We start from the raw sequence: 26,244 nt of genomic DNA on the forward strand, positions 1-26,244 counted from the left end.
AGGAGGCACGTGGGTTCATGGAAAAGATCCCGGTAAGCCACAAGGAGCTGGGGTGTTTGTAAAAAGATAAGGAAATTGTTGGAACATCTGTGCAGCTCATCTGCTCTTCCTGCTGTAAAAGGGGAATTTCAAGGCCTCCAGTTTGCTCTTTTCTGCCCAGCCCTGGCTGGGTGTCTGCCCCATGGGCTGGGGCCCTCCAAGGGGTCAGACCTACCTGAGAACTCAACCAAAAAGGACCATGCTAGAATGAAACTTGAGTAAAATTACCCAGAGTAGCAAACCATAATGTGCTTGTACTGACTGAGGCTTGTTTCCCTCAGCCTTGCTGGTGACACCGGCTCCTCCTCACCCTCTGCAGGCACAACCTTCTCCAGCAGATGCAGATTTGCATGTCAGACCCAGAGGCATTGACCTATGAAGTTCTGTTACCCTGCGAATGACATTTCCTCCTATTTACTCCTGTGCAAGCAAAGCTGCTCTCTGACCTTTTACGAACCACTGGTCTGGGCAATGCCATTCCCTGCTGGTGAGGGGCTGGAGCACAAGTGTGATGGGAGCGGCTGAGGGAGCTGGGGGGTTCAGCTGGAGAACAGGAGCTGAGGGGAGACCTTCTGATCTCTGAACTGCCTGAAAGGAGCTTGGAGACAGGGGGGTCGGGCTCTGCTCCCCAGGAACAAGCGCCAGGAGCAGAGGAAACGGCCTCAAGTTGCACCAGGGGAGGTTGAGGTTGGATGTGGGGAACAATTTCTTCCCCAAAGGGCTGTGGGGCATTGGAACAGGCTGCCCAGGGCAGTGCTGGAGTCACCATCCCTGGAGGGTTGGACAGACGGACATGAAGTTCTCAGGACATGGGGCAGTGCCAGGGGTGGGGGAACAGTTGGACTTGATCTTGAGGGTCTTTCCAACCAAAATGATTCTGTGATTCTAGGGTGGCCTCAGAATAACTGGAGTTTCTAGAGGTGTTGGCTTGTGCAGCGTTTCATTCTCTGTGCCTACAGCTCTGCCTTTCTCCCCTACCCTGTCCATGTACGACCACCTGTGTTCTTCAAGTCCTCTTAGCTGGGACAACGTCTGTCCCCTGCGTTTCTTGCTGCTGCTGCTTTTGCCGCTGGGCCAGCTCAGTGCCATGCAGGCACAACCAGAATTTTCTGCCCTCTTTCCCCGCTGTCCCTCACCGCCGTACCCCAGCTCCTTTGCTGGCAGCAGCAGCCGCCCCGGCTTTCCACATCTCTGATGCAAGGCTGGCAGCGGGCTGGGGCTGGTTTGCCTCCCCCAGCCACTGCCGCCCGCCTCACCGCTGCCTGCGCCCGCCTCTTGGCTCTTCTGCCTTGGTGTGGCACGTAGTGGCCTTTGTTCTCGCCCGTTGCATGGCGAGCAAGATGAAGCATAATTTATAGGTAACTTGGAACCCAGTTTTGGCAGAGCAAAGCACGCCAAAAGATGTGGCAATGCCCGGGGAGCTGCGCTCATACTGCTTATCAAATGATGCTTGAAAGGCTCGGTAATGCAAGAGGAGGGTTGGGTTGCTCAATTCTAGCCGAGGATAAACTGCCTCTATTACAGGGACACGTGTTTGGGAGCAAGGAGCTGAGAGCTGGCTTTTGAAAACTTGTCCGGCGAGGCAAATCACGGCTTCGGGAGCTGTGGTCCGAAGGGCAGCAGGAGCATGTGTGTATTACGGGCTGAAGCACAGAAGGCTCCATCTGAACATGAGGAAAAACTTCTTTACTTTGAGGGTGCCAGAGCCTGGCCCAGGCTGCCTAGAGCGGGTGTGGAGACTCCTTCTCTGAGACATTCAAACTCCCTGGACCCACCTGTGTGATCTGCTCTGTGACCCTGCGTGAGCAGGGCTGGGCTGGGGATCTACAGAGCTCCTGCAACCCCAACCAGCCTGGGGTTCTGGGATTCTCTGTGTGTGTGTGTGAGCCCTGGCAGTCCCTTGGCCACTTGTGTCTTGGTGCACCCAGCACAGCACGGCCAGCCGGGCAGGGGGGATTGTCCCGCTCTGCTCTGCGCTGGGGCGGCCTCACCTGCAGCATTCACTGTGTGCAGGGCGGGGGACACCGGAGAAAAGGAGATAAAGCTGCTGGAGAGTGTCCAGAGGAGGCTGCGAAGCTGGGGAAGGTTTGGAGGGGAAGCCGGATGAGCAGCGGCTGCAGTCCCTGGGTTTGTTCAGCTGGAGCAGAGCAGACTGAGGGCAGAGCTCATGGGCTGCAGGTTCCTCAGCAGGAGCAGGAGGGGCAGGGTGAGCTCTGCTCTGTGACAGTGACAGAGCCCAGGGAACGGCAGGAGATGAGCCAGGGAGGGTCAGTGGGACATGAGGAAAAGGTTCTTCACCCAGAGGTGCTGGACACTGAACAGGCTCCCCAGGGAGGTGTCACGGCCCCAACCTGACAGTGTTCAAGAAGAGACTGGACAATGTCCTCAGACACACGGGGTGACCTGTGGGGTGTCCTGTGCAGGGACAGGAGCTGGACTCCATGATCCTCGTGTGTCCCTTACAGCTCAGGACATTCTATGAATGGCAGGATTGCATGTTGTAGGGTGGGAAGGCAGCTCTGAAAGTCGCCTGGTCCTTCCCCTGCTCCAGTGCAGGACACTGTGTCCAACCCTGTGTCTGTCTTCTCCTTAAAGTCCAGTGCTGTAGGCTCCATATGTTACTGGGGTACAAGGTTCTTGCCCCAAATCACCACCAGCTTCTTTTTTTTGCCCTCGAGACCCTTTTTTTCAGTCCACTGGTCCAAGAAATACCTCCCCCATAACCATCCCCAGCAGCTGGGACAGCTCAGAGTTTGGGTGCAGCCTCCTGTTCCTCCGCAGTTCCAGCAGCTCTCTTGGGGCTCTTGAGATTTTTGGATTGCTGGGATTGCTGTTGGGGGTCTTAGAGAAATCTGGAGCACTCATGGATCGTCTGCTGGTGGTTTATGTCTGTTCGTGTCCTGTGATGGAGACACATTGATGTACCTGTCTAGGTACATGTGCTGCCAAGGAGGGGGGTCCAGTCCTCCATGGTCATCTCACTCTTCAGCTTTGTTTTGAGTTATTCCATCCAGCTCTCTGCCGGACAAAGCCTGGATTTCACGCTATAAAAACCCCACCCCACCACTGCCTTCCAATTATTTCTGACTTTTGAGCCCCTCTGAGAATGATAATTATGTCACAGGCCACCACGTGGGGCTGAAGAACACGATCCATGGATGCAACCTGCTCTGAAGAGGGACGTCTCACACTACCTGCTCAGGACCAGGGATCTGGCTTTGTCCCTCTTGCATCAGCTGTGATGACGCTGCCAATGTCATGGAGCAGGGAAGACCCTCGGGACATCCCTGGGCTGGACAAGAGTCCCCTTGGCCAACGCTTTTGCATCCTGGCCATGGGGACAGGACTTTTTTTAGTGCCCAAAGCCGACAAAGTGTCCTAGTTCCAAATTCGCCCTATTTTCCTTTCCCCGGCTGGTGTAAATGCTTTGAATGCCACGTGCTGTGCCAAGGACAAGCAGTTTCCCTTCCCAAGGAGGTTCCTCTCCTTAAAAAGCTCCTGCTGGGCTACAGGAAGGTGCCTGTTCCACTCCTGTCCAGTGTCCACGAGGGCAGAATATTTCCAGGCGATGAGGCCTCAAGTAGAATATGACATAGAGCATGTGTTAAAACCCATTTCTGCACGGAAGGCTCTTAATTTTATTTTATTTTGCCAAATCAACTGAAATTGGAGGTTAACAATTATTCAGGGCAGCTGCTACTTAATAACTACTGGAACATCCTTTCTGGTTTTCTAGATCAAACATTTGTATAAGATTTCAGGCTGGTTTTATTGCAAAAGGAAGACGAGGCACTTTGATCTACAGAACAAGGTAAGAGTCCTTAATGATCTAATTTTAATGAAATTATATGTGTGTTTCAACCTCAGCGGTTACCGTGTCTTTAAAGAACAGAGAAATCGCTTTCTGGTGTCACAGAAGGGATGAACCTACTCTGCAACCTTGGCACCTTCACACCGCAGATCATCAGCCTCGTTAGCCGGGTATTAGCTGCCAGATCACTCATTCCTTCCCTTTCCCAAGGATGTTTGCAACCCCCCAGATGTTATGAACGACACTGGAGTTAAAACTGACTGTATTTGGCCAGTTTGCTTGCACAGTGATCAACCCTCATCTGTGGGCTGAAGATCCCTGTAGGTCCATGAAGTTCTTCCTTGGTCAGGGAACACACGCAGCGTGTATGGGGAGGTTGGAGGAGGTGGTGCCTTCACCCTGGAGAAGCAGAGGTGACCCAGCAGCCTTTGTCCACCACAGCAGGAAGGACCAGGTCCTTCTCTAAGGTCCCCTGAGAAAGGACAAGTGACACTTGCAGAAGCTGCAACAGGGACAATCTCAACTGTACCTGAGGATAAAGCTTTTTCCCGTGAGAGCCGTGCAGCCATGGGATGGGATCTTGTACTGAAGATATTCGGAACTCAGCTGGGAAAGGACTGGACCAAGCTGAGCTGGCATTGCAGTGAGCTCTACTTTGAACATGATATTGGACTCGGGACCTCTCAAAGCCATTTCCAACCTCAATGTTTCAATGGTTTTTCCCTAGTGAAGGGCTCTGACATACGTGGGATAGTTTATTGTATCCTACAGAAGACCCGTAAAAGGGAGATGGCCCTTGACAATGATACATCTCACTTGGGCTTCGGCAGCCAAGCAAATGGTAGGAGGAGCTGGTGCAAAAACCTCAGCCTGCCTTCTCTGCACCAGGGCATGTCGTGTGTGGGACAGTCCTGCATGGATGGCTTGGGTCATGTTTTCCATCATAAACCAGGTGGGTGCGTGCTGTCCTCCAGCAGCATGGCAAGAGGCGAGGGATGCACCCTGGAGGACCAACCTCCTCTTGTCCTCCTTTATTTTGTGTCACAGCCAAGACATCAGACACCAACTCAGTGCCGAGCGCTGTTTCTACCCCTCCAAATCCACTTGGGATTTGTCAGCCAGCGTCACCAAGTCCCTCCGTGGTGCCTGGGGCTGGATGTGGAGCGGGAGCCTGGCCAAGCAGCCAGGAGGCGGAATAAATTGCACCTTAAAGCAAGGCCGAGGGGAGGGGAGCTCCTCGGGGTGGTATCGGAGCCAGGTCGAGCTGCCCCGGCGCTGGGGCAGCCGCGTTTCTTCCCCGATGTGCGGTGCCACAGGGAGGGAAGCTGGACGGGCAACGCTGTGTTTCCCGGAGCGGCCCAGATTCCCCCTGCACGTATAGATACAACTGCGAAAATTCAGCCCGGCGTTGAGCGTATTTCCAATAGAGAGGAGATGTTGCAAGAAGAAGCCTGGCGAAAGGCACTTGGAAGCCGTGCAAGGGTCAGCACCGAGTGCACAGGTACGACTTGGGTGGTTGAGCATCCTCTTGGATGTTGGGGAAGCTCCTTGCCTCATCGTGAGCACTGTTACCTGAAGGTCGTTCCCATGCCCGGCCATAAATTAGCTTGGAAAATCTGTTTGCCCTGTTCAGTCTGAAGGTGAACGTGTGAATACTTGTCCATCTTGAAAACCCAACTCAGGATGGGCTCTTCCTGAAAAGCAGACACGAGTGAAACAGATAACACCTGCATGACGTGCAGATCAGCCTCAAATATTATCTCTAATCACTTGTGTTAGATTTCACTATTAAAACAAACAATATCCTTAAAAATGTTAGTAGTGTGACTCATATAAATCTATTGATTGGTTCATAGTAATTTTTATTTAACAGGGTTTCATAACTTATTTGAATAAGAGAATGAGCTTCCAGGTTATCTGGTTCACCCTTTATGATTGGGATCATTATCATCATTCACGTCCCACCCCGCAGTGGATACCGGGTGAGTAAATAACATCCTCTGAAGGCTCCTTCTGCCCCATGCTTGATGTTCATGTGCCTTTTTCATCCTCCCACCCCATTCTGTCTCCCTGCGCTTCACCCTGACACCACAGGACCTTGGGATGGGTGGGAGGAAGGATGGGTCCCCATGGGTCAGCACTGCTCCACGTGTCTCCCACCCGGTGATTATCCCCAGTGTGGAGCAGAGATGTTCTACCACAGTCCATGGCTCCCTGGTGGGAGCCTGGTGCCACTCACTTGGTCTTGGGAGTAACTTGGGAGTCTGTGTTAAGGTTCAGATTGGATATTAGGAAAAACTTCTTCTCAGAGAGGGTTGTGAAGCACTGGAACAGGCTGCCCAGGGCAGTGGTGGAGTTGAACAGACACGGAGATGAGGTTCTCAGGGACAGTGCCAGGGGTGGGGGAACAGTTGGACTCCATGATCTTTGATGGTCTCTTCCAACCAAAATGATTCTATGATTCTATGATTCTCTTCTCGATCATCTTCTCCTCCCCAGCCCTACATGTAGGTGGAGGAAGGTCTCCATCAGCATGGCCTGGTGCATCTCACACCAGGGAGGAATCTGGGTGCTGTGCAGACATTGAGTCTTCCCAAGTACAGAACTTCAAGGAGGATGAGGGGGCAAAGCCCTCCAGAAGATGCTTTTCCAAAGGAGGGGCTGAACATGGCTTCAACGTGATGAAGGACGTCGTCACCCACCATGGATCCTGGCGGGCAGCAGTGCCGAGTGCTGCTGGTGTCAGACACCGATGGCATTAACGCTGCGGGATACTGCATGCACAGGGTCAGCCCAACATTTTAACCTGGAGAGGACCCACCTATATTGGCAGTTGCAGAGGAACCCTCCTGCAGTTCAGGTAGGTAAGAGGCCAGGCCTGGAGGACAGGTAGTGAGATGGCATCACCACAGACTGGTGATCTCAATGCTTGGGCAGCTCTGGTCCTCCCTGTGAGAGGACAATCATGCCAATGTCAAATCTTGGTGCTTAAGCTGGGTTGAAACTCAAATGGGACTCCCTGTTGCTGGGTGCTGGGAGAAATAAAACCCTGTCTGAAACGGTCCTCAGGTGGGAAGCGAAAAGGCTCCATTGACATGGTTTAGTGACAGTGTTGCGTTAATGGTTGGACTCGATGGTCTTGAGGCTCTTTTCCAACCAAAACGTTTCTATGATTCTGTGATTCTATGATGCCGGGAGCATCTGCTCCTCCCCGCAGAGCACACGGTGATGGGGCGATGGCCGTGCCAGCCGTGCTGTGGGCACATGGCCACACGTAAGCCGGCGGAGCAGCCAGCGTTTGCCATGACGTGGCTGACGGCCCACGCGGTGCCCGCGGCCTCCTCCGCTCCCGGTCGCACACCGTGTTCCCCGTCTGTCCCAGGGGACTGTGGCGTGATCACCTCCCTCCCTCTCCCCCTCCCCTCGCCAGCAGCTGCTGCAACGAGTCGGGTCACACTGGGATATGTTGCTAAATCTTTACATAAGCTGGTCCGTGAGGTTTCCTCCCCCACCAGCCGCGCAGGGGATTTCACAACGCCGTGGAATCAAGGGCATCCTCGCACCATTTAGACTCTCACTCCCAATTTTGTCCTGTCACCTCTGTGCCTTTCACAGTGGGAACAAGCTCCCCCTTCCCTGCAGCGTTTCTGAGCTGGCCCAGGTTGCAATGGGCACAGGGAGGTGAGGAGTCCACCTGGTTGCGGTGTGTGTCCACCTCCTCTTCTCCACCTGGGTCCCCAGCTGCGGGAGACCAGTCACATCTCTCTGGTTGTAGTCACGTCCCTGGGCTGTGTCTTATGGTGGGCATGGGCTCAAGTCCTCTCCTTGGCTTTTTGCACAGTGCAATCATGTTCTCCTGGGCCTGGCAGCAAGAGCTCTGGAGATGGAGCCCCACAGCCCTGCCCTCCCTCCAACCGCTCCTGGAAGCAGCAGATGCACCTGGCAGGACCTGACTTGACTGCAGTTACAGGGCACCACCCAGGTAACACTCATGCACCCCACGGGGCCTCCGAAACACGCTTAAGTTATCTCTGGGGTTTTTTTCATGGCAGTGTGGGCTCTTCTCGCCCGTCTGAGTGTGGCTAATCCAACCCCAGCCATCCTCAAGCACTGCCTCCTCCCTCTGGACTTCCCAGACAAGGGGTGGTGTGGAGAGGGGGGCTTTCAACCCATTAAACATCTAGAGGTAGGAGTGGCACTGGTCAGGTCCTCAGGTGCTCCTCAAGACCTAGAGAAATGGAGCAGGTAGATGAAGCTGGGGAGAAGGTGTCGGCCACAGAGGGCTGTCAGGGCACGGTCAAGCAGGATCCACTGTCACTTGGCAGCCTGGAGTGGGAACACAACCTTGCTGGGGGGCTGACGTGTCCCCACAGGCAGCCACGAGACCCCAGCCCTGAGTGCTGATGTGGTGAGCAGTAACACGACACAGACACATAGACCAGCCTCCTGTGCTTATCTCAACAGCATTGCCCACTTTCAATGGAAGCCTTTTCCAGCAGCCCAGGTAATTTGTCCCCAAGAACAGGCTGCAACATCACCAAAGGTGCCATGAGCACAGGGAGTCCCTCATCGCACCCGTCCCCTCGCATGTGTCCTGTCCTGCCACTGAGGTGCACCAGGCCAGTCCTTGGGAGAGGGGCTGTCCTGGAGATCCTGAGCTGGGATCTCCACACAGCCTCCTGGGACTCGCTCTGCAGGAGCTGGTTACCCCAGACTCAAGATTTGCCCTTGTCCTGCAAGGAGGGGCTTTGCCAGCAGGACCCTGCGTGATGAGTCATGGTGGGAAGCATCTCCCCTGCAGAGCATCTTCACAAGCATGAGTGAGGAGACAACCGTGGGCCGAGCTGACCCTGAGTGGGACATTGCCCTGGCAGACAGGACCGGGTAGAGATGGCAGGACATCAGCAGCCCTTTGACCTGCTTTGCAGACGCTCCTTAAGTGAGATAGGGACACAAGGAGATGAAAACTGGGTGGACTGGCCAACCTGATGGCCTTCCCCTGGAGAGGAACTCTGCTCCTTCCTCCTCCATCACCATCCTCCCCTCGCAGGGCACCTCCCTGATTCCTGCCCTTCCCTGGCAGCTGCGTGGCCACTCCTGGTGCCTCATTCCAGAGTGACCTGCTGACCAAGGCATGTCCCTCTAGCTGCTGACAAGCCTGACCTGTAAGCAGTTCAGGGTTGTGATGTTGCTCATCAAAGGTGGGACCTGCGATGTGACTGTTTGACCGGGAATGTCCAAGTGTAGGGAAGGAACAACCGGTATCTTCAGCCTTGATAACGCTGAGCCTGGACCTTCTGCCAGGCACCTGCAGGTTCCTCCACAGGGTGGTCTCCAGCCCACAGGTGTCCTGCCCAACTCTGGGTCCCACTGTGTGTGTTACGTGTTCCGTCTGCCACAAATGGGGCAGCAAAACAGAAAAGTAGGAACCTGAATCCATGGAGGTCCAGCTGGCAAGGGCAAGGGCTTGGCCTGTTCTCCAGGCCCATGATGGCCAGGAATGGAGCACGGGACACACAAGGAAAGGCTGGGAGAGCTGGGTTAGTTCAGACTGGAGAAGGGAAGGTTTGGAGGGGTCTCATGGCTCTCTGCTGCTCATTTACTGGAGGATGCAGAGAAGATGGAGCCGGATCTCCTGAGGTGCACGGGGAAAGGAAGAGAGACAACGGGAACAAGCTGGGTCGTGGCAAATTCCTCTTAGATACCTGGAAACAAGATCACCACAAGGGTAGGCAAATACTGCGAGAGAGTCCAGAGAGGCTGTGGGATCTCCATCAGACCCCAACGGGACAAGGTCTGGAGCAACTGGGTTCTGATCTGGTTCAGCAAAGCTGGCCCTGCCTTGGGCAGAGGGTCAGTCCCTTCCTATTTAAATTATTCTATATTTCTCTTAGGACATGCTTTAACAATGCATTAACTTTGTTCCCAGGTACTCTATCTCCATCACACAAGGCTTCCGTCTTGCTGCACGTAGCCTTGCAGCTGCTCTACGTGAACTGTCCTTCCTTTCCATGGAAGAGATCAGGGGTTTCCTTCTTTTTGTCACATAAACTCCCACCCACAACGGGACGTCTCCAGGGCTTGGGTAAGTCTACCCGCTTTGCCAAGGGCCAGCCCATGATCTGCCCGGCACTGTCACCATCTCATCCTCCCACAGCACCACCCCAAAACCATCCCAGTGCCACACGTGTGCAACAAACAGAGGGAAGGCTTTACTCAGGAACATCCTGTCCTTGTGTCTCAGCAGGTTTCTGCCTGGCTTTCCTCACCTTGACAGCTCCGTGCTGACTTCCAACTGAGCCCTGGTCACCCTGTTAGATCCGAGCTCTCCATCTGCCCCGTTTCTCTGGTGCTTTCTGGTCCTACAGAAGAAGGAAAGGCTTTCATGAGAGGGAGAGTGAAGCTACGGCTTTGCTAATCCCGTTGTCCTCCTGGACAAGCCTTGCCAGGCTCTGGGAAGCCTCAGTTGTGCTGGGGTGAGGCTGAGTCACCGCTCAGAAAATGGCATTATCCAGCACCCTCACCTCTGTCCCTCCCAGCGGCCACCCGCCCTCAGGAAGAAACAACTCGAGCTGCTTAAAAAAATCCACAGCAGGACTCTGTCGCTAATTTTGGGGGCCAGCTGTTTTCCCCCAGCAGATTTTGCAGTGATCTCTAGACACTTCCAGCTCAGGAGCGCCCGACAAGTTTGAACAGCGAACCCTGCGCTGGGAGCCGCGTTGGGCCAGCGAGCCCTTTGATTGCGATCAGCCCGTTGGCAGGAATCCCAGGAACTCGTACAAAAATGCTTTGAAGAGGCCAGATGCACAAGGCGTGTCCCGCGGTGGGGCGCGGAGCGGTGATTCACGGCATCGCCATGCGGTGCTCGCCGCGCTCACGCAGCCGCCGCGCCGCGGCAAGGGCCCCGCTCTCCCTCAAATCACCCGTTGCGTGTTGACTTGGTTTTGCTTTCTAACCTCCCGCCTTTCGCCGGTCGCCCCCTCGCTCGGCGCGGGGTTTGTTTCCCTTCCAGCCGTTCCCGCTGCCGCCCGCCCGCTCCAGACAGAGAGGCAGACAGGGAATTTGCTCCAGGCGCTGGTAGGTGCAAGCTCTGCCGCTGCGCCGGTGCCGCGCTGGGCTGGCGGGGATGACACTCGCCGCGCTCTGCTAAGTAAGCACCCGTGATTCAGAGCAGGAACAGCAGTTTGCATAGGGGTGCAATAAACTCCTTTCTTTAAGTACCTTTAGCTCTTTTAGAGGTGGGTTTGGAGTCTGTTGCAGAAACCTGGGAGATTCCCTCCCTTGGGCTAGACCGTGCAAACCCGCCTGAAGAAACTATTGTTTCTTGAAAGCTTCTGTAAGCTCCATGTCCCCAGCGCCGCAGCCCAGCTCAGCATTTTGGGTGAGTTATGAAACAGGGCAGATGCCAGAGCGCAGCATTTGTATTATCCGCCAGCAAATGACGGGATGTGATAAACACTTGGCTCTCCCGTGCGGGACAGGGTGAGGGCTGTTCCTCGCCGGGGGGGGAAATGACATTACAGGTTTGCAAGAGCTGGGCACTTTGTTGTGCAGAAGCCTTCCGACGCTGACAGCCTGTCATTGATTTGCGAAAACATCGCTTGGCATCGATAACAAGCTTTCAGGAGAAACAAGTAGGACAGAAGAAAACAACACCCAGGTATTGCTTCGCTGTTCCCTACCTGGACTGGAAGACTTATCCCCACTCTGCGAAATGCAGAGGAGCAGCAGAAAATCCTCCTCCGTCTCACTGGGCCACCCAGGCTTGGGCAGCACTGACTCCTCTGGCCTTGCAGGGCCATGGTCTGAATGTCCAGGCTGATTGAGCAGAGGTGTCGGGAAACCTGGCAAAAGGGGACCATAGGTAATTAATTACCCTCTGTTTGCTCTAGGCCTCTGTCTCATTGCCAAAGTTTGGGTTTCTGCTGTTGGAGTTCACTGGAGGAGCCTCCTGGAGCATCAGAAGAGGAAGGTGCACAATGTTCATCATCCCAGGAGCGCGCCCTGTGTTTTCTGATACCACTCTTGCTCTTATGAAATCAAATAAAGCTGCTTCCAAGGAGGGACCCAGCTGAAAGCACCCTTGGAACTGACTATTCCTACCAGAGAGAAACCCCACAAGTCCTCTCCACTACAGCACCCTCCTCCTGGCTCTGTGCTGATGTTGGCACCCAGGACCTGGTCCCAGGGAGCTGCTGCCCTGGACACCCCCCCCTTAGTTATCCCCCTGATGGGTTTTGTGCCTCTTCTCCTGTATCAGCCTCCCGTTGCTTGGCAGGAGCTTTGCCAGCGCTTGCTGTGACCTGAAACTGGTCACACCAGCACTGAGCTGTTCGGTTCTCTGCAAACGAGTCCCTGCAGTGTGGCTTGGCAGAGAGAAAGTTCTCTGCTCAAAGTCATAAACTGACATGTCATTTCTTGTACAGCCATTTTATCTTCCATTCCTCTTGCTAAAAGGCCTATTTTAATCCGTGCTACCCCAAGTTACTTGCAATGATTGCCCCAGTTCTTTGCCTGGTGACTGCCCCTGTTTCTTAGTGGAGGAGAGCCAGGGTGTAGGGCTGTCCCTGCAAATAGTGTCACCCCCTTTGGGAAGGGGTGTCACCCCCAGGAGCCCAACAGGACCCTCCTTGGCCCCCACTCCTGCAGTCCTGGGCTCAGCAGGTGGGTTTGCAGCCTGTGCAGCCAGAGCAAGGTTTTGCAAATGGGGAGGGGGACACATTGACCTGGGAGCATCTCGGCAGGACCCGCACCATGGGCAGTGTTGCTGCTCTGACCCACGCGTGTGCGATGCTGCCTCCTGCTAACAGGGCCGTCCTCAGGCTCTTGGCGCTGAGACACCATTTTGATCTGGTTTAGATTAAGGGAAATAATAAAATACAAGACGAGCAGGTTGCGTGGAAGATCCTCCAGCTGCCGAAGAGCACCGTTTCCTACCCAGATCCACCAAGCCCCACCCATGAGCCCTCCATGGCGAAGGAAATGGTGATGTCCATCCCCAGCCCCTCGTTCCTCCCACTTCCCACCGGGACCCGCGTGCTCCCCTCGACCCATCCGTTGGGGCGCGGGCTGGGGGCGGCAGATTTGGGGCGAGGGCCGCGGGGAGCCCTGTGCCCCGCAGCGCCGGCGCGGGGGCTGCGGAGCCGCGGCGGCAGCGCGTGGGTGTGTGCAGGCAGGGCTGTATATCCAGTCTGGCAGAGGGTGTGCCTGCTCACACGCCGGGGAGCCGAGCCGGGAGCAGGAGCCCTGAGACACCCTCGGCCGGGGGACGTATGGCAAGGAGGGATTCGGGAGATTAACCCCAGCACCAGACGCCTTTGCTGTCGCCCCGTGTTGCGCGTGGTCAGGTGAAGCGCAGCCCCCTCGCCCCCCGCTCTGCTCGCAGCCATGCTTCACTCTCCGCTGAAAACGGCCTTGGCCTATGAGTGCTTCCAAGATCAGGCCAGCTCCACGCTGGCTCTGCCCTCGGACCACAAGCTGAAAACTAAGGGCACGGGCAAACAGCGCGTCCAGGAGCAAGTGATGATGACGGTGAAGCGGCAGAAGCAAAAGTCGTCCGTGTCGTCCAGCGTGGGCCACTCCAACCGAGGTAAAATCCCACCGCGCTCTGGACAGCAAAGGGGTCCCCTCTGGGGACTGAGCAGATGCTGTGGGGTCATTTTGTGGGGTTTTGGTTGTGGGGGACAGATTGGTTTGTGTATCTCCTGGGTTACCCCGGGCAGGGGATGCTGAGTTTTCTTGCACTGGATGGAAGAGTTAGGACAAGACGTGGAGCTGGATGCATCGACCCCCCGGTGGAGCTGATCTCCCCACACTGCTCCACATCCCTGAGGCTCTCGAACATTTCAGTGTGGCACTGTTAGCCATTTGATCCGTGGCTCTAAAGCTGGAGTAGCTGCCTAACCTTTGCAAATCCTTCCTCTGCAAGTGCCCCCGTGGCTGGAATCCTCCAGCAGCCCCGTCCCCTCCTGGGGTGGCCCAAGCTCACGGCGTTGCCGCTCCAAGCCAGGGCTCGGCTGCCTACAAGCGCTGCGCAGGTGGCGAGCGGGCAGCTCTGCCTGCACATAGAACACACACCTGAGCTCAGGATTTGCCTCTGAAGCTCCCAGTGTGCCCTCCATTTGCAGGTTGAGAGCTGTGGGAGCCTCTGAGTCACCCCAGTGTGTTAGGAAGGAGATGAGTTAGGAGGGGAGATGCCCTTTTCTTACTTGCCTTGCTTCAGCGGGGATGCTTCGCAGCCCCTTCCATTTTGCAGATGGGTACAAAGCGGTGTAGGGATCTGTGCAGCTGGTCCAACCCATGCATTGAGTCTGAGAAAACAAGAAATCAGCCGAGTCCCGGAGTGAGATCAAGGCTTGGCAAATGTTATTCTTTGCTGTCCGGTGTCTGGAGAAAGCTGATTTGGAGGTAAAGCCCAGCTTTCCCCAGCCGGGAGCTGCAAACCCAGAGGGCTGTGACAGCCACAGTGCAAAACCTCCCGGCTCTTGGATGTGCTTTGCGAGCAGCTGCAGCGAGCTCAGCGGCCTGGCTGAGCTCACCGGGAAGCGGAAAGCCCGAGGTTTTGGGGAGAGGGGGTGCTGGGGCTGGGACTGAACCGTTCGGTCACGTCTGGAGCAAGCAACATGTAGGGAGGTGTTTGCTGGCAAGCTGGGACAGTCTCTGCTGCCTCTTTTGGGGATTACGTTTCACCCAGCAGCTTTTCCACGCTGGATCATGAGGCTCAATCCAGCACTGCAGTGTCAGGGTCCAGACACACGGTTTGGGCTCATTGACCAAGAGAAGCCGGGTGGCACTTGGCTGCAGGGTGAAGATTGGAGGTGGAACTCCCATAGGAGCCATCCTGGCCGTTGACATTGCAATTGCTGCGATGGAAGGAGCAGAGGAGCTTCATGGTGGCTGTTGTGTGTGCAGTGACCTGTGATGGGCACGGCCAGGAACAAATCTCTGCTTTCTCTGTTTTTTTTTGCGTGTTTGTGGACACAGACTCTAAGGGACGGGTTGGGGATGGAGCGAGGAGAGCTTTCTTCTGCTGCCACAATGGAAGGCAATGGGAGATGCAAATCTTGTATTTCAGGAGGGTTTATTGCTTAAGGTGTCACAGTGCAAGACTGGACAAAATAAAATACGAAGCAGGACAAGAGGCAGAGAGATGTCCCTCAGTGCTGCCCACGGGCAGGACGGCCGGGAGGCAGAGGGGGTTTTCTGCTTGGAGAGGATCCCAGGTGAAACCTCTGGGCAAAGCGAATTCCCGAGCTGCCCGTCTGGGCTCGACAAGCGGCAGCTCAACCCCTCCCCAGCCGCTCTGGGATGGGAACTGCGGGGAAATGGGCAGCTCTGGTTTCTGTGTCCCAGGGAAGCTGAGTCACATCCAGCTCCCAGGAGCTGCCTCCAAACGCGGGGCTGGGGCCGCCCCGTTCCCACCACGGGGAGCTTGGCCGGCACGGAGCTCCAGCTGGCGGGTTCACCCCCGTGCGCTTCTGGAGGGAATCCCAGATGGGCAAGAAATTGCAGCTTATTCTTGGGCTTTTCCCCTGGGCTGGAGCCTGAGAGTGTCAGGTTAAGCTTTCAAGGTGGAATGTTGCATTGATTTTTACTCCTAGTAGTCCAAAGGTTTGCTGAGCAGACCTGATGAGAAGCATTAATGTTTCCTACAAACAGGCTGTCAGGCGTAGACATCCACCTGTTTGAATGCTTCTGAATCCCCCCCGTGATTTCTCAGAGATGCTTCTCAAAGGCAGCACAAGCTGGATAATCCACAAAACTCCCTGATAATTGTTTGAGTGCTTTGTTTCTTTGCACCTGGACACTTTTCTTCATGTGTCTGTTGGTCCAGGTCCAGCTCTTGTTGCTCATTTTGATCTGTGGTTTGGGCAGGAGCCGAAGCGCGGCTCAGAGCTTCCTCCAGCTTCAGAAACGCGTGTCCCTGTCTGCATAGGATGGGGAGCATGGACACGGACCCCTCTGGCACTTAGCAGGGATGCGTATTGTTGTATCCCACAACTGGAGTTTCTTTAGAGGGTCAACAGATGTTTCCTCAATGTCCTGCTAGCTGATGGATACATAGAATTAGTTGGTTACTTGGAGCCCAGCAGATCGAGGTGTTGTGGCCACTCTCTGAAGATCTGGTGTCACCCAGCACTTGCACAAGCCACCGCAGGGCAAGGTCATCCATCTGGGCTCCAACTGGTGTGCACTGGGTAGGGCAGTGAGCAGAAACCAGTTGCAAGCTGTACAATCCTGCACCCACAGCGGGGCCTTTTCTCAGCACACCAGCTGCAGGCGTTTCCAAGGGTGGCTCCATCATTTGGGTTTTGGGTCTGTGGAATCTTCTCTCTTTGGGTTTTGGGTCTTTGGAGTCTTCCCTAGGGCATATCTGCCCTTCTCTCCATGGTAACAGATAACTGGATGGCTCCTTCTGAATCTGCAAGTAATGCACATTTCCAGGGACAATGCATTTCCATGGCATGGCAGGAGAAAAGGCCAGGCCGAGCTGAACCAGCTCCTCGTAGCCAACAGCTCCTGTCGGCAAAGAAAGGTTTGGTCAGTGACTCGTCGCTGGTTGGTGGGACAGAGCAGGGAGCAAAGATCTGAGGAAACCCGCCCGAGGAGCTTCATGTCCAGCTGTCCTGTGGCTGAGCTGTGATTTAGAGATTTGCTATTCAGGCTGTGGCTGAGAGGGGAGAAATCCCACCTGGCTCTAGTGAGATCCCACCTAGTTCTAATGGGATCCCACCTGCCTCTAACGAGATCCCACCTAGTTCTAACGGGATCCCACCTAGCTCTAACAGGATCCCACCTAGCTCTAACAGGATCCCACCTAGCTCTAATGAGATCCCACCTAGCTCTAATGGGATCCCACCTAGCTCTAATGAGATCCCACCTAGTTCTAATGAGATCCCACCTAGTTCTAATGGGATCCCACCTAGTTCTAATGAGATCCCACCTAGTTCTAATGAGATCCCACCTAGCTCTAATGGTCATTACTCTGATGTGAAGGAGAGATTCTAGAGTTAGTAAATCCTTTGAAGACTTTAACCTTCCCCCAGTGTGAGACGGTTCAGTGAAAGCCGTCTGTTCTTCCACAGACCTTCGATTATTGGGATTGAAAAAACCACCCAAACCCTTTAGCTCCTAGGCCAGAACGCAGAAGTGAAGTTGGGTCATTCCTTCAAGAACCTCAATCTCTGGGATTCTACCAACACTTCTCTCCTGGGAGGCATCCAGGCTTTGCTTTGTGCCTCCCACAGGCCCTCTTCTCTTACTACGTTTTTCCTATGTTTAATCATCCTTATTGTTTTAAAGCCGTGCATAGTTGATTATTTAACCCGTCTAGCCTGCACTACCAGTGACTGGTTCTTGTCTTGCCTTTCCCTGCCACAGATTAATATTTATTAACGTGCATCCATTTCCACAATGCTCCCTGTTAGCTTTATGTGTCCGGCTGAAGCCTTTCACCGTCGTGCTTGAAAAATGGCACTTTTAATGAAATTCTTCTCCTTGCTGTCACTCTCTCGGCTTCAAGGGGTGCAAAGTTGCCTTTGAAGTGAGTAAATAATTCATCAAGCACATTGGGTTTGATGGGAGTCTGGGTTTGCTCTGCAACGATTGTCAGCAGCTGTAGAGAGGAGGATGAGGGTGAGGTGGGCAAGTTGTGGGGCTCACAGCAGTTAAGTGCATGAACTTGCAATTCGTACTTCTTGTAGTTGAGTTTTTGCCCTTGTGAACTGTCCCACTGAAGTGAAATGAGACTTTAGATGTGAAAGAAATGCCTTGGAGGAACAACCATTAGGGGATGGGCGTGAGGGGTCCCTGCGGTGACAGACCCTGGGTGTCTTCTGCCCAACGCCATGGTCATTGCAGGCTGTGCTTCATCTGAGAGACCCTCATCCATGTTTTTCTGCCTCTGTCCCATCTATTATCTACTACTAACACTGTGGGTTTAATTTAATTGACTCTGTGTTTGTCCAAGTGCAAGAGGGCACTTCAGAGACCTAAAGAGCTGCTTGGGTGACAACAAATGGAACACAGACATATGGAGATAACCAGAAAAAAGCACCGGGGTGGCATCTCCCACAAAGAGCATTTACACCCCGTGCCAAAATGCTTTGTTTTGCTTTTTTTCCAGGAAATAGTCCGCTTTTATCCCAGATTCTCAGGATCTCTGACCAGTTTTACGGTCTTTACCCTTGAGGTGGTTGAAAAGAGGAATATCCTTCCTCTCCCCGAGGGTGGGGATGCACCTCCAGGCTGGCTCTCCAGATGAAACACAAGTGTCTAAACTTGCAGGACTAAACAAAGGGGATGTTTTCTTTAGCCACCTCCATCACAAAGTCCCCAGGTTCTTCCTGGCCTTCAGAGTGAGCTTTCCAAGCCACCAACCCCAGTTGTGCGGTGGCAGGAGAAGCACCTTCTCCAACCAGCAAAGCAGCTTCCAAATGCCTTGAACATTTGAGGTTATATGTAATTATATCTTTATAAACTCTTACATACAAGTTCTTGGAGGTGAAGGGCGCTTTTTCAACAACTGAGGAACGTAAACTTGCGTGAACAACTTGCTCGCTTGAATTTGGTCATGTAATGGCAAATTTACACAAGAAAATTAGAGATGTGCCTAAAGTGGCTTATTTTTGGTGTCTCCCTGCTCAACCCTACAGCTTTTAGAGCTGTGCATGGCAGGAATGGACCCTGAGAGGCAAAACATGATTCCCAGGGAGGACTGGTCAGATGAACCTGTGAGTCATGCCCAGAAACCTTCCCTTCCAACTGCTCCCACTGTCACGAAAATGCTCCCAGGTGCCTGTAGTTGCATCATGTTTGCATGGAACAAAAGGCCGATTGCAAGAAGTAATTCCCAGGAAACTATTATCACGGGCTTGTTTTATCTTTGTGCTCAGGACTCTTGTTAGCAGGTAACTCTGTCCCCCGGTGAATCACCTGTCCCAAACTCACCGCTCCAAACCCTTACCTTGCTTCTGCTCGCTTCTGGTTGGACTTGACGGTCTTGGTTGGACTTGACGGTCTTGGTTGGACTTGATGATCTTGAGGGTCTCTTCCAACCAGAAGGATTCTGTAGCCCAGCACTAGCATCCTGATCTGGAGTTTCATCGCGGTCTCAGGGTGGGGAGGGACACAGCTGTGTTTCTCCCATTGCATGTCAACGGCCATTTCCTTGGCTTATCAGCAAGTTCTGTGCTAATTAATATTTATGAAGCAATCAAGGCTGGAGAGATGTTTAGAGGAAACAATGACCAGCAAGTCTCTAGACCATGGAAAACAAGATCCTCTGGTTTTCTGCACAAGCCTGTGAAACTACTTCACTGCTGCTTATTCCGCGTTCAGTGATGCTTTTCAGACGCTGCCGTCCATGCAGTCTCGCTCCTCTCTTGTTGACAACAGAAAGCAAATTGCATTATTAATACCACATCTACGGGAATGATCTTCCTGAGAAAATGCAAGAATTTTCAGCCACGCACCGAATCACCATAACAGGTTCTGGATGCCTGGGGCGAGGCAATAAACCAGATTTATTCCAGGGATCGGTGGCTGTAGGAGACCTGAGTGGCTTCAGGGCCTTTGTGGTTGAGCTTATCCAGTTTATCTAAGAGATGAGTCTTATCAAACAGAGAGATTAGGATATTTCTGACATTACCCACCAGTTTAGGTGCATAACTTAAGACAGGTAAGTCCTGATTTTGTGCTTCGTTAGACATTCAGAGCTTCCCCTGGAAGCTAATGGGAGTGTAGAGTTTGCACTTCCTCATAACGGAACTTGGGATGCAGCAATTATTGAGCACTTTTGAGAATGAAACAACCTTAAACTCCTTTGGATCATCTGAAGGAGGTTCAGGGAATTCAGGCATGGAAAGAGAACAAATCACTTCATTTTGTTCTTGTAGTGATGAATGTTGCGTTGAGTAAAATACTTTTAGGAGAGTTCCAAAAATTGCGCTGCCAAGGGCTCCTGGTGAAAACCACCTGAAAGAGCTTTTAGAGGGGCTGAGACAGGTAAATCCAAACGCTCAGAATAAAGCACTGAGAAACAGTAGAAACAGCTGATGGGTTTCCTTGCGATCCAAGATATTGGCATCTTTACAGAACATATCTGAGATGTAGTCTCACATATCTCCCCAATGCCTCTAAAGAGAATGATGGAGCTTGATACATTTTCAGGAAAAGAAAGTACAAATACACAGAGTGATCTTTTAGAGACTGGAAAGTGAAATCTAAGGTGGTGCAATTAGGTTTTTTAGTGTTTGACTATTTCAGATCCCCAGGTGTTGAGTAGACCTTGGAATCATTCACCCATCTTGTTGGTTACTTACTATTGATTGGATTTAGCAAGCCTCGCTCAGGCTGCTTGTGTTGACGTGATTATAGTATTCAGAGCAGGAAAACCAGCCTGGCAAAAGGGTTGGGGATGGGTTTTGCCTTCAGAGATGAGGCAAGTTTTACTTACCTCCAAGTCAGAATGTTCCAGGTTCAGACCTTCTGGGATGTGTAACACAAAACATCACCCCGCTCCGCTCACATAGCGAAGCCCTAAGGTATCGCCCCCCTCTCTGACCCCATCTGCTCTTTCCCACCGCATATTTTATGGCGCTTGGTATTTTGTGCTGTTGCTTGTGTTCTGGGGGCTGGAGTTTTTGAGAGCTCTTATGAAATGAACATCTATGACTTGCTACAATGGCAAGGGCTTGACTTACCGCTTGTGTTCCTTAGGGTTTCTAACTCTATTATTCTTCAGTAACAAGCAGAAAGGATCTCAGGTTGCTGGGAGATAAAGAGCTGTGTCCAAAGGGGTGCTTGCTGGGCCACTTTCTCCTGCTGACCATGCTTTTTCCCTTTCCAGGTTCCATGTATGACGGTTTAGCTGACGGTTATGGCTACGGGACATCCCGAGGCAGCTATTACACCAAAACCCAAACGGGGAACAGCAGCTGGGGATACCCGGTAAGATATTCTTTTATCTGGGAACTGTGGCGTGTTCTCGAGGTAACCTGTGCAGAAAGCACCTTTAGCAGGAGCAGTCACGGAGCAAGGGCACTTCAGAAATTATCTGAGAGATGATGCATGGGTATCTTAGAAACTAATTAAATGTAGTGGAAGAGGATCAGTCGATTGAGGCGCCTATATGTGTATGTGGCTGGGGATTTTAGTGTGGACAAGATTTACTCTGGGTTTGTGGATGAATATCCCCACGGCACTAGAGGTTTGGGTTCGGACTCTTATGTCTCAGTTCAAGTTTGGAGCACATCCATTGCTCACCTGGAGCCATTTTTGTTACCCTGCGCGAAAACTTCTCTGTGAACAACATTAATGTGGTTGAGTGGTGATGATTGGGGGATTTGCGTCACTGTGTTGCAGTTCCCAGTCTCAATGCTAGTGCAGGTCCTTTTCAGATATCCTCTGAGCTTGGAAAAGAGGTGGTCCGTTTCTCCCACACTGGTTTCCAGAGAAAATATTACAGAATGCCAGAAAAATCACGGGTGAGATAGTGCTTGTCTTTGTGCAGCTGGAGTTCATACATCCCACAGAGGTCCTGGTCTTGTCCTTGGTGACAGACCCTTGGTACACTGGGAACCACTCCTGACCACCCCAGTGTCTACTGGGACAGCTGCTTGTGTTGCCTTTCCACCTGTGTTCTGTTCTTCCTTGGTTTTCGTCAACTCTGAAGTAGAAAGGAGCAATTCACCGATCTGGGATTTGAATACGAGAAAAAGAAAGGGCTCCTTTCAACAACTCTGGAGCTGTAAAGCGTCTCCCAGTCAACCATCAAAGGCTCAAACCAGGAAAGCTGCTTATGTTGGCTTCAAGCACAGAGACAGATGGCTGGAGCTTTTCCTGGTGGTTGCCCGATCCTCTGCCTGTTCATGGCAATCGCATTCCTGAGCTGAGATTTATCTGTTGCCTTTCTTAATGGCCGTGGCGTAGCGTGCTTGCTTCAAGGCAGTGATAATGTCACTTTGCTGGGTTTGCATCGCTGGGTTTGCTGCCTCTTGAGTGTCCTGTAGGAAGGGTTGGCACATCTTTGACATTTTTATTTACAGACTGTCTGTCAACTTGTTTCAATGTCCCTTGATGAGCTGGTTAAATCCCAGATAGTGTTTCTGCCTGGTCTAAGACCAAAAGGGTGGGTCAGAGCAGAGATCCATCCATCCAAATGTCCTGTCTCCATCACCAAGGCAGTGATGGGGCCCTGCAGAAGGGTCTAAGCATGGTAACCAGTCAAGGACACAACCTGAAGTGTTTTTGTGGCCATGAGAAATTAGCATCTGAGGGACCTCCTGGGCCGGAGGTGGAGTCTCTGGGCTTTGTAAGTCAAATGCTTGTGATGTTTTGTTTTGATGATGTATTGCTGTTGGTCTATTGTGACTCCTGAATGGAGTTTGCTATGCTTTGTCTAAGCAAAACTGCTCTGTAGCACCCATTCCAGTAGTTTCTAACTGGTTTTTTTATTAAAGAGAGAAGCAAAGCCCCAGCTCTGCAGTTGCCCCCCAGCTCACGCTCATGCTGACAAGGTGCCACTACAGCTAGTGGTGCTGGTGTTTCTTGTTTAATTTTGTTCATTCATTATCTTCTTCCCAATCATTGCAACATTTGGACAAGTGTTAGGGAGTTAGAAATGCCCCTGGCTGCTGGGGGTTTCAGCCCAGCGGTGAGGATGGTGTTTTGGTGAAGAGTTTGCAAGGTGATGATGAAGGTCAGGGCCCCCATCAGACACCACCGGGTACCGTGCACACAGCAGCTCATGAACTTCTGGTTCACCACAGACTTGTAGAATCAGGGAATAATTTTGGTTGGAAAAGACCTTTATGTATGTTCTGTGAACTCCTCTGCATTTCCTGAAGGTCTTTCTCCAAACTTAAGTGTCTTACAAGCCTCTCATTCCAGACAAATTTTGTAAAGATCTTCAAGACCTGGGCTTCTTTAGAAAAAAAAGAACAGGGACTCGGGAAGGATTCACAGTAAAATTTGTCTTACCTAACTGTGTCTATCTGAAAATCAGACGTTGAGTCTTAACAAGTCGTCTAGACTCCTCCCATGGCCAACAAAGAGAGAGGGCTGAGGAGGTGATTCATCTCCCCTATCTTGGAGATCTGTCAGGTCAGGATGAATCAGCCCCTCTGGATGGTATCTGGATGGAGCAGTCACCCAGCAGGCAGATGACAGCAGTTAGGGGCCATGAGTCCCAAGTGCCATTGGCACATTGGAACATATAACCTCAAGCCTAAATCTGCTTAACAAGCTTAACAGACATCACGCTCCCCAAGGAACCGCCTCCATTTTGCTTCTTCCAGAAAACTATTAAGGGTTCACACACATCCACAACCAACCTCCAGCTTGGGTTAACTTGAACTTTTGTCTATGGGCCTATTTGAAACGTGTACAGGCTCTGTCTGAGCTTTTTAAAAGTGTTTCCTGCTTGTCATTGCTGGGCTGTAAGACATGAGAACAAAGATAAAGCAAATCTGGTTTTGAGGACAGAATTGCTGGACTGATGCTGTGAATGTTTCTGAGAAGTGTCAAAGTCTTTTGAGATGCACAGGGAAATTCAGCTATTTCAGGGAAATGACCCGGTATAATATTCAGGAAAATTACTTTGAATGCTTCTAGAGTTCAAAGGGTGTAACAAGCAATCCATGCCCATACTGCTGCTCCACAGCACCTGCAACTTAGGCGCTGCTCTTATCGGTGCGTTGCCTTAGCTAGTGACTCTAAATGACATCTTCATAGCAAGAAAGTATGTCGTTTACCCTGTCTCACCCACAGCTCTTAAAGCTATTATTCCTGCCTTAGTCCGTCTGGTTTTATGTCTTCTTGGAAACCTCAAGCTTTTTGCTTCTGAGTTTTCTTCCTGATTTAAGTTACTGATGTTCAAATATTAGAGCGAAATAAATTATAGACCTGGAGACAATGCTCTCTCTGGCTCAGTCCACACTTCTCACTAAAACCCTTTATTTACCCTTTCTTAGAGACTATTTTCTGCTTGTTCCTACTGCGAAGTGCCCTGTTCGTAGCATCACTGTAACCGGCACTGCAATGAGTGCTGGCTCATGTGCAGTGTAGGTGACACTGGACCCAGTGGGGCCACCCCACGTCCCCACCTCGGCAGAGCTGCACTTGGCATTTCCTTGGCTCACGTGTCAGGGGTGGCTCATCCTCCAGGGACGGCGTCCCTGGTCCCATTGCACGGTGACTGCGGTTGGACACAGTGACGGCCGCATTAGTGACCGCAAACCTCTCTGTGTTAGGTGATCTTTCAGTCCAGGTGCTGTTCAGCCCAGAAGACCCTTAGGGACATTTGTCACCCTACTGACAGCGTGAGTTGTGAGTGGCCACCTGTTCCCAAAGCCACCAGACCGCAGGAGCCGGCTACGCCGTGTCCTGACGCAAGTCCCGAGCAGTGCCTGAGGTCCCACAGGAGGTGCGGTGGTGGCCACAATTTACACAGACAAACATGAGGGAGGTTTGAACAAGCTAAACTGGGCACCCAGAGCAGCGCAGTCATGGCAGGAGAATCCTCAGCATGAGCTGCACCCTCGACTCTGGCACCCTCATACCACCCCAGAAATGGGATCTGCCCAGCACTGGGTTTAAATCGTAGAATCACAGAGTGTCCTGAGTTGGAAGGGACCCACAAGGATCATCAAGTCCAACTCCAAAGCTACTGTCACAGCCTCATGGCCCAAGGGTTGCAGCACGTCTGCTCTTCACCCCAAGTGCCCAGCCAAATCCCCAACACCGCAGGAAGGCAACACACGGAGCCGGGACACACGCTGCCGGCACAGACCCTCTGAGGCTTCATTCGCACCTGCAGCAGGTCCAGCCCGGCTAGGGGGCCAGGGGTGTCCCATGTCTGTCTTGGCACTGTTGGGTTGATGCAGAATCAGGACAAAGATGCAGAATCAGGACCAGATGCAGAGTCAGGACAAAGATGCAGAATCACAATCAGATGCAGAATCAGGACCAGATGCAGAGTCAGGACAAAGATGCAGAATCAGGACCAGATGCAGAATCAGGACCAGATGCAGAATCAGGACCAGATGCAGACTCAGGACAAAGATGCAGAATCAGGACAAAGATGCAGAATCAGGACCAGATGCAGAATCAGAACCAGATGCAGACTCAGGACAAAGATGCAGACTCAGGACAAAGATGCAGACTCAGGACAAAGATGCAGACTCAGGACAAAGATGCAGAATCAGGACCAGATGCAGAATCAGGACCAGATGCAGGAGCACCCCCAACTCCCTGTGCTGCTGCTCCCACAAGAAGGAAACACATCGGCGTGATTTGGGTAGAAGTTGCGGCATGTCCCCCCCAAGCACTGCCCTGAACAAGGTCCCTGTCACACTGTGTGTGTGTTGATAGGGTCACAGGCACATCTCGGGTGTTCTGTCTCCATCAGGTAGAGCAAATCATCATCCCCACAGAGCTGATCTCAACCTGTGGCTTGTAATGTTCGGAAGAGCAGCTCAGCTCCCAGACCAAAGGGTATTTGACACATCTCCTGCTGCAGCCATTAAAGCAGGTAACTGAGGTGGGTCCTGGCACATGAGAGCTGGGGACCAGTGGCCACTGGGCCACCAGTGCTCCCCACTGCTCTCCTCAGGCACCGCTACTGGGGTCTTGTGCTCCACGCTACACTGGCCACCCAGCTTAGTTTCTCTAGTAATTATATCTGTTATGACACTAATGAAAAAACATGCACTTCGGGGATCCCTCTGCACTAGAGACTGTATGTAGACTCTTAAACAAATTTCCTCTGTGGGACAAAGTTGCAGAACCTTCTCTCCCAAATATATTATCTGCATGGGAGGTGTTTGCCACAAGACATGCAGCCCGATGCCCTTCAAACAGATGGGAATGGTCCCTGCTGCCCCTGGCTGGCTTTGCCTCTGTGGACAAAACCCTCTCCTTGTCAGTGGGAGCTTTGTTCCATAAGGATTTTAGGGCAAAATTTGTTATTTCCTGTGATGATACATTCAAGTTATAAAAAAGAGTGGTTTGGGCAACCTTACCAAAGAAAACAAGGATTGATAGTTGTTGCACATCATTGCTTGGTCAGCCCCTGGTGAGATTTTGCAAGAGACTCCATGGTTTAGAGCAGCAAGTTGGACAGAACAAACCAAACCATCCAGACGTAAATCTCAGCTGCATAAAGAACCAGATGAAACAGTGCACGGAAAGGCAGCACCCAGGAGAGGTGGGAAAGAGCATTTCAGAAATAGATAAACAATACATTTGCTGGTTTTGCATTTTTTGCAACGGAGCGCGTAGCAGGCGGCGGCTGGAGCGTTTCGCAAGCGGCACGGAGAGTTTTCCCCACCCATCACTCAGGGTGGGACGCTGTCAGGTTGCATCGCCTGTGCTTTGCCCTCCAGCCTGGGAGA

General features: G+C 52.4%; 1 protein-coding gene across 3 annotated transcripts in view; it reads left to right on the top strand.

Moving 5' to 3' along the window:
* The first annotated feature begins 5,212 nt into the window (after nucleotides 1–5,212).
* The window catches only part of PKP1 (plakophilin 1), a 53,359-nt gene continuing 32,327 nt past the window's right edge, over nucleotides 5,213–26,244 (top strand). For 2 of the 3 annotated variants that reach the window (XR_014185682.1, XM_082068909.1), the window contains exons 1-6: nucleotides 5,213–5,351; nucleotides 5,724–5,832; nucleotides 6,350–6,710; nucleotides 7,692–9,935; nucleotides 10,098–13,439; nucleotides 20,700–20,800. Coding sequence is in view for 2 of the 3 variants with exons in the window: in XM_082068909.1 (XP_081925035.1) it covers nucleotides 13,238–13,439; nucleotides 20,700–20,800 (303 nt within the window). In the remaining variant the exon portion in view is untranslated. Of the gene's footprint in view, nucleotides 5,352–5,723; nucleotides 5,833–6,349; nucleotides 6,711–7,691; nucleotides 9,936–10,097; nucleotides 13,440–14,072; nucleotides 20,801–26,244 lie in introns of those variants that run through there. The other variant, XM_082068910.1, reaches the window with a different exon arrangement.

The sequence above is a fragment of the Streptopelia decaocto genome, assembly GCF_964273445.1.
Source record: "Streptopelia decaocto genome assembly, chromosome: 19".
In the NCBI taxonomy this organism is placed as follows: domain Eukaryota; kingdom Metazoa; phylum Chordata; class Aves; order Columbiformes; family Columbidae; genus Streptopelia; species Streptopelia decaocto.